The sequence below is a fragment of the Lynx rufus genome, unplaced genomic scaffold (genome assembly GCF_022079265.1).
Source record: "Lynx rufus isolate CCGP_SWC_20201006 ecotype Redwood Valley unplaced genomic scaffold, mLynRuf1.p SCAF_10, whole genome shotgun sequence".
NCBI lineage: Eukaryota > Metazoa > Chordata > Mammalia > Carnivora > Felidae > Lynx > Lynx rufus.
Genome location: NW_025814824.1, coordinates 66352451 through 66366606, shown reverse-complemented (window position 1 = coordinate 66366606; position 14156 = coordinate 66352451). Strand labels below are relative to the sequence as shown.

The following is a 14156-nucleotide window of genomic DNA, read 5'->3' as shown; positions in this document are numbered from 1 at the left end:
TTACCTTGGTAGGAAATCCATCTTTCAGTTGAAAACTCTATACATTTTACCCAGAAGCTTATCCATCCATTTCAAATATATTTTTATGCCAGCTCTAATACATTGCTTCTGTTCAGACCAATATAGAGGACTTAAAAGAATTCTGAACTTCAAATTTTTGTAAAGTGGAGTTGAAGTTTATCTCCCTTGACTTCCATTAATTGTAAGCCACACAGAACAAATTTAATTCTTCTCCCACCGCACAGTCCTTCAGGTATTTAAAGACAGCTTTCATTTAACCCAGGTCTTCCCCATATAAGATGATCTATATGAGAACATACTTTGTAATCTCTAAAGCACTGTACAAACATGAGTAATGATGATGATGTTTGTTTTGATTATACGAAGCCTCTCAGAATTATCACTGTTCTGATATGTTGCCTTTCTATGGCCATGCCCCATGTTGTTAATGTTCCTTTTGAAAAGCCAAGCCGAAAACTAACCTTGTGTTCAGGCTGAGGTCTGAAGGGTTACATATCTAGACAGAGTTGATCTTTATGCCATACTGTCATTACTTAGCTCATGGGTATTGCATGGGGAGGTAGCACTGTCTAGATGGCAACTTGGTAGTGAACTGTAATTTCCATTTCATATAATGATTGGTGAATGGGGTCTCTTTCACTCTATACTAATGCAGTTGATTTTCTGAACCTAAACTTCATATTTATCCCTATTACACTGCATCTTGTTTAGTATCCATTTGGTTTTGTTTTTGTCTTGATCCAGTGATTACTTCATTTGGTAAACACATACTTAAGTGCTCACTATGCGTCTGACTGTGGCAGGCACAGGAGGTTCAGAGATGGAATATCAAGTCTGTGACCTCAGAGCTATCCCTTATCTTCCTGTGTATTATCTGTCCCTTCCTGCTTTAGAGAGACTGAAATTCACTAAAAGCATGTCTTCATCTAAGTTGTTGATAAACATACTGGGAAGAATGGGGCTGAGACAGAGCCCTGCAGTCTGAAGCTCAAATTCTTTTAACAGCCAACAAGCCCACTTCCCCTCCCTGCCTGTACTTTGGTCCGCCAGCTATGAATTCTCATAATTGTCCTGTAGTCAAGTCTTTATATCTGCATTTTAATGCTTGACACACTGTCAGGACAGCCTTGAAAATTATTCTCAGTGTGATGAAACAATTGTGACATTCATGTTATGAGGTAAGTGCTTATAAATAGATTACATGTGAGATTGAACTTGGGCAGACTATAATATAGCATTAACGATGAAGCACACAATCATCTTCGGGAAGAATAATGGAAGCTTATTTGCTGCTGTGAAATTGTAATTACTCTGACTGGGAACCCATTGTTCAGTGTAAGTTTACTGAGCGTGACACCTTGGCTTAGCTGTTGGAAAGACAGAAAGGGCATGCAGTTTATAAAATCAGCCAAGGGTAAAATGCTTGTCAAATGTATTGTCCGATATTTTGATTAATGCTTTATGTGGCTTCATTAATTCAAAGTTATTCTCCCAATATGTTTATCTGCCCTTTCTTGTCCTATGATGGTGAAGACTTGAGATGTGTTGTGTCTCTGACTCAGGGGTGAACCTTATTTCCTTGCTTTTCACTTTTAGTGCAACTATGTGGTCCCTGCCACGCTGGTCATTATCATCTTCATCTGCTTCCAGCAGAAGTCTTACGTGTCCTCTACCAACCTTCCTGTGCTAGCCCTTCTACTTTTGCTGTATGGGTAAGGCACCTGTGGATGGGGGTAAGGCATATAGTGCCCAGTTTCTGAGGGAAGGCAGGGGACACCCAGTGGACATGTGTCTTTGTGCCTCACCAGGTGGTCGATCACACCTCTCATGTACCCAGCCTCCTTCGTGTTCAAGATCCCCAGCACAGCCTACGTGGTCCTCACCAGCGTGAACCTCTTCATTGGGATCAACGGCAGCGTGGCCACTTTTGTGCTGGAGCTATTCACCAACAATGTGAGTCTGCTGAAAGAGCAGCTCTTGTGGGGACGAGCATCTCTGCGAGCCAGAGGACAGCATGGAATAATGATCTAATGCTACTTGTCTGTGGTGTTGACCCCGCTGACCACTCCATCCTTTTTCAGATTCTCTCCCCACCGGGTTTGAATAGCATGTCTTTCTCCTCCTTTTTTTTTTATATTTCTTAGTTTGATCAAACCCTTGAGTTTCCTTTGACAGGTTCTTTTGTACTCCTTTCTGTTTAAGTGTTGCTCTTCCCACTATTTGGTCCTGTGCCATCTTTGCTTTCCACTTGAGATGTTATCTCTGTGTGATGCCATTCATTCCCGAGGCTTTGACCAACCCTCTCTCTCCGTGTCTTACATAGTTATCTCCCGGATCTATGCCTTTAGCCCTCATTGTTCCCTGGAACTCTAGTCTCACGTTTTCACTTGCCTAGCAGATGGCTCCAGTTAGATTATTTCTAGATGCCCCATTCTTGACCTGTCCTAATCATCTTTTCTTTCAAAACCTAGTACTTCTCTTGCCATTCCCGTCCCACTGGATGGCATTCCTATCTACCCAATCACCCCAGCTGGCAGTATTATAGTCATCGTATATGCTTTTGCTTATGTCCCACATTGAACTGTTTACCTTGTCTGGTCTTCTGGTTCCAGATCTCTTTAAGGGCCCTGTCCATTCCTGTTGTTACTGTCTTTGTCCAAACACCTTAACTTAGCATGCAAGGCCTTTAGAGGTGCACAGCTCTTCCTGGCCAAATCTCACCACACCCTTTCCCAAGGCTCTGTAGTTTTAGTTGAGTTCGTTGTTGGCTTTAACCATCCATACTCCTGTAGGCCTGACTTCTTTTATTACAGAGCCTGGTAGTATCTCACTAAGCCTTCAATACTCTGCTCAAATATGAAGCTTTCCTTACCTGCCAAGCGGGAGGTGCTCTCTTTCTCCTGTGCTCCCCAAACCCTCAGTTCATGCCTCCAGTACTACCAGTTATGTAGTAATTTCCTCAGAGTAGAGACTGTTTATTAACCTTGGCCTCCCCTGTGCCCTAACACAGGGCATCCAGCACATGGCAACTTAATTGTTGGCTATTTGGCCACTGGCTTGACGTATACAAGAAGGATTTTTAAAATGCCTACAAAATCCTGAAACTGAAATATTACCCAGACATGAGCAATTTGCTTTTGAAATGCTAAGCCAGTGTTTTATTATGGATTTGCCTCTGATTAAAAATAACTGTTTCCAAACTTTGCTCCTATTTCTATATATTCATAGCATTACTTCAATTTTTTTTTTTTACTTCAGATTTTCTAAAGAAATTTTATTCGGTTATGTATCATCAACTATGGCTGTTACTATTGATTGGTGTCTGAATTCAAAGGTTCAGTTTGACCCCAGTGAATCCAAATTTTTCTAATCTCTCGTATTTTAGACCTTGATATATTTTTAGCCTAAACCACAAATGACATTCATTTGAAGAAATGACATTTCTTTCTTATTTTTTTTATTTTTTATTTTTTTAGAAACTGAATAACATCAATGATATCCTGAAGTCTGTATTCTTGATTTTCCCACATTTTTGCCTGGGACGGGGGCTCATCGACATGGTGAAAAATCAGGCAATGGCTGATGCCCTGGAAAGGTTTGGTGAGCGACAGCAGTGGCTAGAGGGTGCTTTCATGGAGATGACAGTTTTCATGGGCCTTGGGACTCTGGGCTTTGTTTTGGAAAGAGACTGGTGACTGGGCATAGGACTTCCCACCACTCAGAGGGTTCATGACAATGAAGCTGGATGTGGCATGGATCTTTTGATGCAACATTTGTCTGTGCCTCTGATAGCCTTGAGAAAAGTGAGAGGGCAATTTTGGAGGTAAGGAGGTAAGGAAAATACTGGCTTCATCCTGGACCCAGTGCATAAAGCCACTGGTTGGGTTTGTTAGTCACTGGAAAAGGCAAACCACAGTTATAATTGGATACAGTCCAGAGAACCAGAAGGAAGAGTACAAACTTTGGCTCTGACTACTAGGAAAGTCGTGGGTCTGCAGAGTGGCCATCTATTACCTTTTACAAAGTCTATAAAAAGGTAATTTATTGCAGCTTTTTCAATCTCTAGAGTCTTTAAAAATATTTCTCCTGTGGCCACATTACTGTTCTTCATCCACTGGCTCATATAGCTAGATGGGCCATGTTATTTAATGGACATAGAAGAGGGACTATTTTTTCTTTCTTTTCAGTTAACAAGTGCACAGGAGATGTATAAGGAATGTAAGGAGTATTCCCATAAAGCCAGATGATTTAATTAGTTCAATAGGTTACATTATATGCTACTGAAAGGGGCATCTTTTTAAAGCACTCTCCAATCTTCAGTGAAACAGTTTGCTAAAATACCCTTAAAATTACCCTGGATTGTTTGCCTTTTTAAAAGGGATTTGTGGCATGTCTCATTAAAAAGGAAATATAAGATATGAAATTAGAGATCTAATACATGTTAGTTCTGAAATTCTGACTGATTACTGGGTCATAGTATATTTTCCCAAAATGCTACTCTAAATCAGACTTGAAAAGTAATCACTCCCTTACTTGTCATAGACAAGAACCATTGGTGTTTTTGGGAACATAGACAAATTTGAGCCTGAATTTGAGGAAGGGCCATGGTGTTTGGTGCCTCCATTCTGACTGGATCTCTACATTGTGTCTTCAGGGGAGAATCGTTTTGTTTCACCACTGTCTTGGGACTTAGTGGGACGAAACCTCTTCGCCATGGCTGTGGAAGGGGTGGTATTCTTCCTCATCACTGTTCTGATCCAGTACAGATTCTTCATCAGGCCCAGGTGAGCTTTTTCTCAGAACTCATGGAGCACCTGGTTGAGGGTCACAGAGGAACATGGGGAAGCACTAGTCAGTGGTGGTTTCTTTGCATTGATCTCAAGACAATCCAACTGATTTTCCTAATGTGGGTATCCTCTAGCCCACAGCACTGCTGATCTCTACAGAGAGTATATTTTATAGGACTTGCTTAGAAATTGGGTCTTTGTCTTGAAAGATACCTTGAAAGGTTGATTTTTTTTTTTTTCTTAAAAATTTTCCCCCAAGACCTGTAAACGCAAGGCTTCCTCCGTTGAATGATGAGGATGAAGATGTGAAGCGGGAAAGACAGAGAATTCTTGATGGTGGAGGACAGAATGACATCTTGGAAATCAAGGAGCTGACAAAGGTGAGACAGTACAGGCTGTAACAACTTGTCTTCCGTTGTTTTCAGCTTTATATGTTGGAAACGGTCATTTTTGCTGATTTGCTTAATAAAAAGAGCATGCTTCCCCAAATATGTACATCTATACCAAGTTTCTATCTAGTATTTAATTTTATTTAAAATACACTGAGGGGACTTCTTAATGAAAGAAATCCTACTGAGAATATTTTATAATATGAAGTCTTGTTCTCAAGTATATTTGTTTTTCACACACTTTTGTGTTTGTTGTTAAAACATACTAAAATTGTACATCCAGTCAAAGCTGAGGTAGGAAGAATGAATGGCTAATTTTGAGAGTCATAGTCTAAAAAGCTGGTATGTCTCCATATGTCTCAGGAGGAAGGTTTGTTTCAGCCCACGCTAGGTGCCAGAATCCCAACAATTTACTTTTTTATAATATGTACAAACAATATTTACAGTGCTTCAATGATACATTTTTACCCTGCACAGTTTAATTTTTTAAAAATCTATACTATCAAGTAAATGAAAAATTATATTTTAATGACTAATATGTCTTTGGAGAAGGTTGATAGTAGGCACACCTGGGTGGCTCAGTCAGTTAAGTAGCCAACTGTTGATTTCTGCTTAGGTCATGATCTCAAAGGTTCTTGAGATCAAGCCCCATGTTAGGCTCTGCACTGAGAGCAAGCATGGAGCCTGCTTGAGATTCTCTCTGTCCCTCCCTCTCTCTGCCCCTCCCCCACTTGTGTGAGTGTGTGTGTGCACGCGCATGTTCTTTCTCAAAATAAACATAAGGGGTGCCTGGGTGGCTCAGTTGGTTAAGTTTCCGACTTTGGCTCAGGTCATGATCTCATGGTTCATGAGTTTGAGCCCCGCATAGGGCTTTCTGCTGACAGTGCAGAGCCTGCTTGGGATTCTCTCTCTCCCCCTCTCTCTCTGCCCCCCTCCCCCCAGAATAAATAAACATTAAAAAATAATAAAAACAAATAAACATAAAAAGGTTGATATGAAATTAAAAATAAAAAGAAGTTCACTTTTATTTTGAGCTTCAGAGTCCTTCAGAAGCCAGTTGCTACAGAGACAGACCAAGGCTCTTAGCATATCAAATGTGTGACTTAGTTTTACTGATGAGTCTTACTTCATGTGTATTTGGGTTATAATTCCCTCTTCCACAGTTGCTTGGGATAGCTATGATTCACCATGGCTCATGAATGTGTGCACTTTGTCGGTTGCAGATCTACAGAAGAAAGAGGAAGCCTGCTGTTGACAGGATTTGCGTTGGCATTCCTCCTGGCGAGGTAAAGGCACTTTGTCTACACTTTTCTTGTCCTTATTAATTCAAACTGTCTACCCAATCAAACAACATCTGGAAGGGTTAAAAGTGAGTTTTAAAGGCTTCTCTATTCATGTGTATGTGGAGCAATCAGTCATTGAGAAGATGGGGATCCCATTTGTCAAAAGGCTTGGGATAATGTTAGGCAATTTTAGAAAAGAATGCACGTGGGGTGGCTGGGTGGCTCGGTTGGTTAAGCATCCAACTTCAGCTCAGGTCATGATCTCACGGTTAATGAGTTTAAGCCCTGCATGGGGCTCTGTGCTGACAGCTCAGAGCCTGGAGCTTGCTTTGGATTCTGTGTCTCCTTCTCTCTCTGACCCTCCCCTGCTCATGCTTTCGCTCTCTCCCTCTCTCTTGCTCAAGAATAAACATTAATTTTTTTTTTTTTAATTTAAAAAGAAAGCATGCACGTCTCAAATGTGACTTTGTGATCGATTCAAGATGATGATGAAATTGAAATAGATTTTTTTTTAAGTAGGTTTTTTCCTTTATTGTTCATGTTTGTGTTCTTTTCTGCCCTTGAGCCAGATTAGATAGTGAAATGTGACTGGTTGGTTTTCATTACTTTTCTTTTACACATGAGCTTTGGCCTCAACCTCATGATTCAAATAATATTTACAAATATGCTCAATGTGTCTCATTACAAATTATACTTAAATATCTATATACGTTCTTAAAACCAGAAAAAATTTGACTCTTCATCAATATTTAAGAATGATGTTTTAGAATCATGTTATCTAAAAACCCAGTTGAGGTGACTGTTTTATAAGGGTCATTTATATTCAGATTTTTAGTATTTTGCTTATATGGCTTACCCAATATGTTTCAGTGCTTTGGACTTCTGGGAGTTAATGGGGCTGGGAAATCATCAACTTTCAAGATGTTAACTGGAGATACCACGGTTACCAGAGGAGATGCTTTCCTTAACAAAAATAGGTAAGAAAAGACATAGAGTGTATTTTGCCACAAAAACTTTTTTTACTTTATTTAAATAAATATATTTTGATTTTTGGGGATTATAACAGTACTATGTAGTTTATAAAAATGTTGAAATACAGTGAAGTATAAAGAAAAAGATAAAAATCATCAATAATCCCACTACCTAGAGATAACCACTATTTACATTTTTTTTCCAGTCCCCATCTGTTTTTTTTTTTTAAACAGCTTTATTCAGGTATAATTTATATACCATGTAGTTTGCTTTTCCTAAGAGTACAATTAAATGATTTCTAGTCAGTTTGCAAGGTTGTGCACAGATCACCACAATCTAGTTTTAGAACATTCCCATCAGCCCAAATCTGTGTTATATACACATATAAGTGTATTATAAAATTGACATGATACTGTATCTAGGTTTTTTAAAATTAGTTCACTGTTGGGGCGCCTGGGTGGCTCAGTCGGTTAAGCGTCCGACTTCAGCTCAGGTCACGATCTCGTGGTCCCATGAGTTCGAGCCCCGCGTCGGGCTCTGGGCTGATTGCTCAGAGCCTGGAGCCTGCTTCCGATTCTGTGTCTCCCTCTGTCTCTGCCCCTCCCCCATTCATGCTCTGTCTCTCTCTGTCTCAAAAAGAAATAAAACGTTAAAAAAAATTTTTTTTAAATTAGTTTACTGTTAATGAGGGTAGTATGAATATTTCCCAATGGGTTACATATTCTACGATGTAGACTTTACATTATTACATAAAATGCTCCTCTGTACATTTACCTGTAGTTTATTTAATCAATTCCTTATTGCTGGACACTTGGTTTCTGTTTTTCACTATGTAAATATGTCCTTGTAGTCCTCTTGCAATTCCTCAGGCAAAATTCCTACTAGGTGAAAGGGTGTGTACTTGCTAAATTGTCCTCCCTAAAGAGTGTATCAATTATTGAGGCCACATTAAGCCATTCTCTTAGAATGCACAGGTGACTAAGTGATCTTTAAGGGGTACATCTCCACTTCAGAGACCAATTAGGCAATGTTACCCTGAATATTCTAAATATGTGGGGCTCCTCTGGGCTTTTTATATGGAGAGATGCGTTTGAACTTTTCTGACTATGATCCAAAGTAGCAAATACAGTTACCTCTCAACCTAATAAATACACAAAAACACATAAATAGGCATATCTTTTAAAAAAAACTGATCATGACCCACTAAATTTATTTTGTAGCCCACTAATGGATGATGACTCACAATTTGGAAATAATGGATAGGGGGCTACTAGCCCATAAAATTGAAAGGAGCAAGGGACTTAATGTACTCATGGGTCCCCTCTTCTGTCTCATTAACATTTTTAGTAGCAGAGTAAAGGAGGTTTAAGAGAACAGAAATTCTGAAATAGCAGGCCTAAGGCTGCACACCTGCTTCCCCAGGCTTGTTCCTAGTACCAGACTCCTTGGACATAAAGCAATGGCAGCAATAACTGGCCCAAATTAAGGTTTGTCACAGTGACTGGTTGTAAGAACTGGCTTAGGTAGTGCTGCTGTGAGGGCCAGGCCTCATGTCTGTGGACACCTCAGTCATAATTCTGGAAAAAGCTGGCCCTAGGAGTATTAAACAGATCTGCAAAGAGAAATGAATACTGCTGAAAGACCAAAGGCAGACACTATCCAGACGTGGCTGATGTGCGGCCATCAGACTGGATGGGGCCTGAGCTTCTCCCACATCAGGGATTCTTAACCTGAGCTTGGCTTCATGGAGCCCAAAAGCTGCTTCCACCAATAAATGTAAAGTTATGTCTATAGGTACATATTTTTTTTGTCACCAGATTTTCAGAGAGCCTGTGATAAAACAACAACAATAACAACAACAAAAGACCCCAAAAACAAAACCCTTAAAAACTAGAAGGGTGCCTTTCTGGGTAAATAGTGGAACCAGGGGGCCTGGACCATATTGTGGCCGAGTCAATGTATGAACAGCAGAAAGCAGAAGGAGGGAGGTCACACCCAGAGTTGCTGGGCCTCCTCTGGGTCTGAATGGCCATGAAGGAGACTTTGGAGTAACAAAGTACTTCATACATATGACTGGGACACAGAAGTCAGTCTGGGGTCGAGACTTAGTGCTGAGGTCCTGGGATCGTGTGAGTGAGGTTGTTGGTAAAGATAGCACTGCATTTGGAATGGACGTGGGGATCTTGAAATGGGACTGAGCTTGCAGATTGAGGTGTTGGGAGAGCCAGGTGCAAGTGGGCAGGACAGAGGCAGGAACCCTGATTGCCAGTGGGGGCTGGCATCCTTGGGGCGGAAAGATTGTTCCTCAAAGCTAGTGTGCTCTCTGGTTATTTTTGTCATGTACGAGCATACTTTATAGGAACATTAGGCAAGATTACCTAATCAGAATATCTCTAGATGCTTAAAACCTGACCAGTTTTTTTCTTTGCAGTATCTTATCAAACATCCACGAAGTGCATCAGAACATGGGCTATTGCCCTCAGTTTGATGCCATCACGGAGTTACTGACTGGAAGAGAGCACGTGGAGTTCTTTGCCCTCTTGAGAGGAGTCCCAGAGAAAGAAGTTGGGAAGGTACCGTGAGCGCCAGAAAGCCAGCCTGTCCTCTTTGGCATGCTGACAGTAGACCTTATGGCTTTGACTTTCACAAATGACCATTGGCTTTAGGCTCTTCTTACTCATGGATGCAGCAATGTGAAATGCTGGCTCTTGACCCCTACTTGCAGGGTGGGAATCCATGGTGATGGTGGGGCAAGAGTGAGTGGCAGACGCATGCTGGAGGGCAGAGAGGAAGTGCTGTTCCCACCCACACAGATCCCTTCCCCCTGCTTTTGGGCTCCTTGGCACTTGCTAGGTCATGATTACAGAATCTACTCAGTGAAAAGAATTTTCCTAGTCTTTACTCAGTAAAGAAACATGACATATATAAGTATAAGAAAGCATGATAAAATTAACAAAGCAGACAAAAGTCAAAGTGCTTTTCATTACTCTAGGTTGGTGAATGGGCAATTCGAAAACTGGGCCTCGTGAAGTATGGAGAAAAATATGCTGGTAACTATAGTGGAGGCAACAAACGGAAGCTCTCAACAGCCATGGCTTTGATTGGCGGGCCTCCTGTAGTGTTTCTGGTGAGTAGGGCTGTGAATGGAAAACTATTTTGGCCTGAATGGAGAACATCACTTTTTCTAAAGTCCTGTATATCCAGGGATATTGCCTGACTGGCGTGGCTAATGGCAAGCCATTCTTCTTCCAACCAGGAACAGCAAAGAAGCCTTAGAAAACCAGAGGGAAGTTTTTTTGATACACACTGGGGTGGTTTTGCTATGCCCTCACATGCTCCAAAAGAGAGATGCTCCAGAGACCTTATTTCTCTGCTGTGGAGAACCCCGACAGGTGTGACTGAGTCTTGGATATGTGATCTGACCTTTCTCCAGAACATTCTTATCATCTATGTGTTCATCCCCTATAGATGGAAATTATGGTTTCAAGATCCCCAAGGTGGCATCTGGGTCATAGTCCTTACATACAGATAGATGAAAACAGAAGATTAGACTGGACAGTGGCCCATGGCCCTTTTTCTTCTGCATTGAAGTTATTACAGGAGGAAGCCTTGGGTTAAGGCTTTAATGTTATCCAGACTATTTGGATCTGTAGTCTGTTTCTCTAAGACTAGCAAATATAATATAACAGGCTAAGCTGGAGTGAGTTAGAATAAAAAAAGAAGTAAAGTAATTTTACCCAAACCTAATACAGACTTGAATAGAAATTTCAGACAAAAAAGAAGTTTAGTGTATTCTTGCCAGTCATGAAAAGATGATTGAAACTAAATAGGTTTTTCCTTTCCCTTTCTACTCATTTGGAGAAATTTAATTTTATTAAAAAATTCAATGACACATTTATAAGAATGAACTGGTTACAAAAAGTATGCAGTTTATTCTGGTATATAAGGTCTGGTTCTTTGGTCCATCAAGAAATAGCCTAAATTTTAACTTCCCATTCATCTTATTTCAAAGATGCTTCTGCACTTAAATCTACCTTTGATGTGTTTTCCACAAATAATAGGACTTATTTTATTCTGATCACAGGATGAACCTACCACAGGCATGGATCCCAAAGCCCGGAGATTCCTATGGAATTGTGCCTTAAGTATTGTCAAGGAAGGGAGATCAGTAGTGCTTACATCTCATAGGTCAGTAGTGAAGACTTGGCTTGGCATCTGTGTTGTGTAATTTAAAAATTTTCTAAATAGTGGATTTGATCATTGTATAAAAATTAGAAAATACAGAAAGGCAAAGAGAAAAACAGTGAAAATTACCTGAAATTGCCTCACTAGGAGATAACTATCATTAGGCTACATATCTTTGCAGTTTTCTTTTGCAAATTTCTACACACGTGTGTGTGTGTGTGTGTGTGTGTGTGTGTGTGTGTATTTTTACAAGCAAAAATGCAAGCTTGGGGTTCTTAGATACCAGATAGATACTGTTCTTTTTCACTTAATATTTTGTAAACATTATTTCAAGTCAGTACATTTAGATGTGTCATCCTTTCTCATAGCTATGAGTTGACAGTATTCCAATAAGATATGCCCTAAAAAAATTTTATTTAACTATTCCTCTTTTTGTAGACATTTGGACTGTTTGCATTTTTTTTTTTTTTTTTTTACAAGGGTAAACAGTGCGGCAGTAAACTGTGTTATTGCTACATCTTCATGTATTTGGAACAGGATGCAATTATGCCCTAGGACTCTGGGAATCTATTTCTTTCAAATTCCTGAGGTCCTATGACGTCCTGATGGTTAGAGGAGCATCTTTCTAAAACAAAAATCTCTGTGTTCCCACAGTATGGAAGAATGTGAAGCGCTGTGCACTAGGATGGCAATTATGGTGAATGGGAGGTTCCGGTGTCTTGGCAGTGTCCAGCATCTGAAAAATAGGTAACAAAGACCATTTCCTTGGGATGATACCTACTGAGAAAGCTTGCATTCTTTTTGTGAGCATATACGTGGTGGCTCTAAAATAAAGGGAAATAAATGGAACAAAATGGTTTAGTGGAAAAAATGAGGGCTTTGAGGTCCAACAGCGCTGCATTCAAATTCTGTCTTTACCTTTCACTGGTGTGTCTCTTGCACAAATTCCTTCACCTTCCTGAGAGCCTGTATCCTAGGAATATCTACCTTCTGGCCTTGCAAAGCACATGAAATGGGAAATTTTACACATGTCGGGATGGTTAGAGCATAGGCTTTGGAGTCCAACACAAATGAGTCCACATCCTGGGCCCTAGCACTTAGGAGCTCTGTACCAGGGGAAAGTGACTAACCCCCTGGGCTTCAGTTTCTCTGTAGCATCTGCCAGATTTCATATGTCCAGGTGAGGATTCAATGAAATCATGTGTCTAAGGCACTCAGCATGGCACCAGAATAGGTAGTCAATAAATGGTAACTAGTTCCTTCTCTCAGGTACTTATTTCTGGGTCTGTTGTGGATCTTCCTTTCTCATGGCACCAGGTGGGCAGGGTTAAATGTTCTTATGAGAGGTTTCCTGAGGATCTTCCATTTGGTTGTTTGTTTGTTTTTTTTTTTTTTTCTGCTTTCAGGTTTGGAGATGGTTATACAATAGTTGTACGAATAGCAGGGTCCAACCCTGATCTGAAGCCTGTCCAGGAGTTCTTTGGACTTGCCTTTCCAGGAAGTGTTCTCAAAGAGAAGCACCGGAACATGCTCCAATACCAGCTTCCATCCTCATTATCTTCCCTGGCTAGGATATTCAGCATCCTTTCCCAGAGCAAAAAGCGACTCCACATAGAAGACTACTCTGTTTCTCAGACAACACTTGACCAAGTAAGCTTTGAATGTCAAAAATAGACTGACTTTTGAGGGTAAGGATTCCCAATCCCTGTCCCCTACTCCCATTATGGGTCCTAGAGCAGCTTTGACCATCTGAGCTTGAATTTCTGATCTACTAGCTATGCTATTTACTAACTGCTCTGAATGTGAAAAGGGAGATGATTCTACTTTAGAGGGTTATTGTGAGCATAGTAAGAATAATCACAATAACTACCATTTTTTGAGTCCCTACCATAGGCCAGGCCTTTTGCCAGGTGCCTTATCCCATTTAAATTAGATAACATCAGGGGCTCCTTGGTGGCTCATCTTGGGTCAGGTCATGATCTCTTGGTTGTGAGATCGAGCCCCATGTTGGGCTCTGCACTGGGCCTGGAGCCTACTTAAGATTCTCTCTCTCTAGGGGCGCCTGGGTGGCGCAGTCGGTTAAGCGTCCGACTTCCGCCGGGTCACGATCTCGCGGTCCATGCGTTCGAGCCCCGCGTCAGGCTCTGGGCTGATGGCTCAGAGCCTGGAGCCTGTTTCCGATTCTGTGTCTCCCTCTCTCTCTGCCCCTCCCCCGTTCATGCTCGGTCTCTCTCTGTCCCAAAAATAAAAAAAAAATAAACGTTAAAAAAAAAAATTAAAAAAAAAAAAGATTCTCTACCTCTGCTCCTTCTCTTCTCTCTCGTAAATAATGAATAAATGAATAAACGGGTGAATAAATATTGAATGAATACATATTTAGGTTAGGTAACCTCAGGTACCAGATTCTGGCACTTAGTACCTATTTAGTAAATGTTAGTTTTTGTCTCTCTTTCCTTTTTAATCTGGCTTATAAGAGTCAAAATAGATGATTGAACAGTTGGTAATTTGAGGGGCAATAG

The 14156-nt window shown here is 40.7% G+C and overlaps 1 protein-coding gene across 3 annotated transcripts in view; it reads left to right on the top strand.

Moving 5' to 3' along the window:
- ABCA1 (ATP binding cassette subfamily A member 1) overlaps nucleotides 1-14156 on the top strand; it is a 135461-nt gene that overhangs the window by 114506 nt on the left and 6799 nt on the right. For all 3 annotated transcript variants that reach the window (XR_006959960.1, XM_047067351.1, XM_047067358.1), the window contains exons 38-49: nucleotides 1618-1733; nucleotides 1830-1974; nucleotides 3498-3621; nucleotides 4676-4805; nucleotides 5068-5188; nucleotides 6421-6483; nucleotides 7351-7457; nucleotides 9884-10025; nucleotides 10445-10579; nucleotides 11537-11640; nucleotides 12292-12384; nucleotides 13044-13287. Coding sequence is in view for 2 of the 3 variants with exons in the window: in XM_047067351.1 (XP_046923307.1) it covers nucleotides 1618-1733; nucleotides 1830-1974; nucleotides 3498-3621; nucleotides 4676-4805; nucleotides 5068-5188; nucleotides 6421-6483; nucleotides 7351-7457; nucleotides 9884-10025; nucleotides 10445-10579; nucleotides 11537-11640; nucleotides 12292-12384; nucleotides 13044-13287 (1524 nt within the window). In the remaining variant the exon portion in view is untranslated. The remainder of the gene's footprint in view (nucleotides 1-1617; nucleotides 1734-1829; nucleotides 1975-3497; nucleotides 3622-4675; nucleotides 4806-5067; nucleotides 5189-6420; nucleotides 6484-7350; nucleotides 7458-9883; nucleotides 10026-10444; nucleotides 10580-11536; nucleotides 11641-12291; nucleotides 12385-13043; nucleotides 13288-14156) is intronic.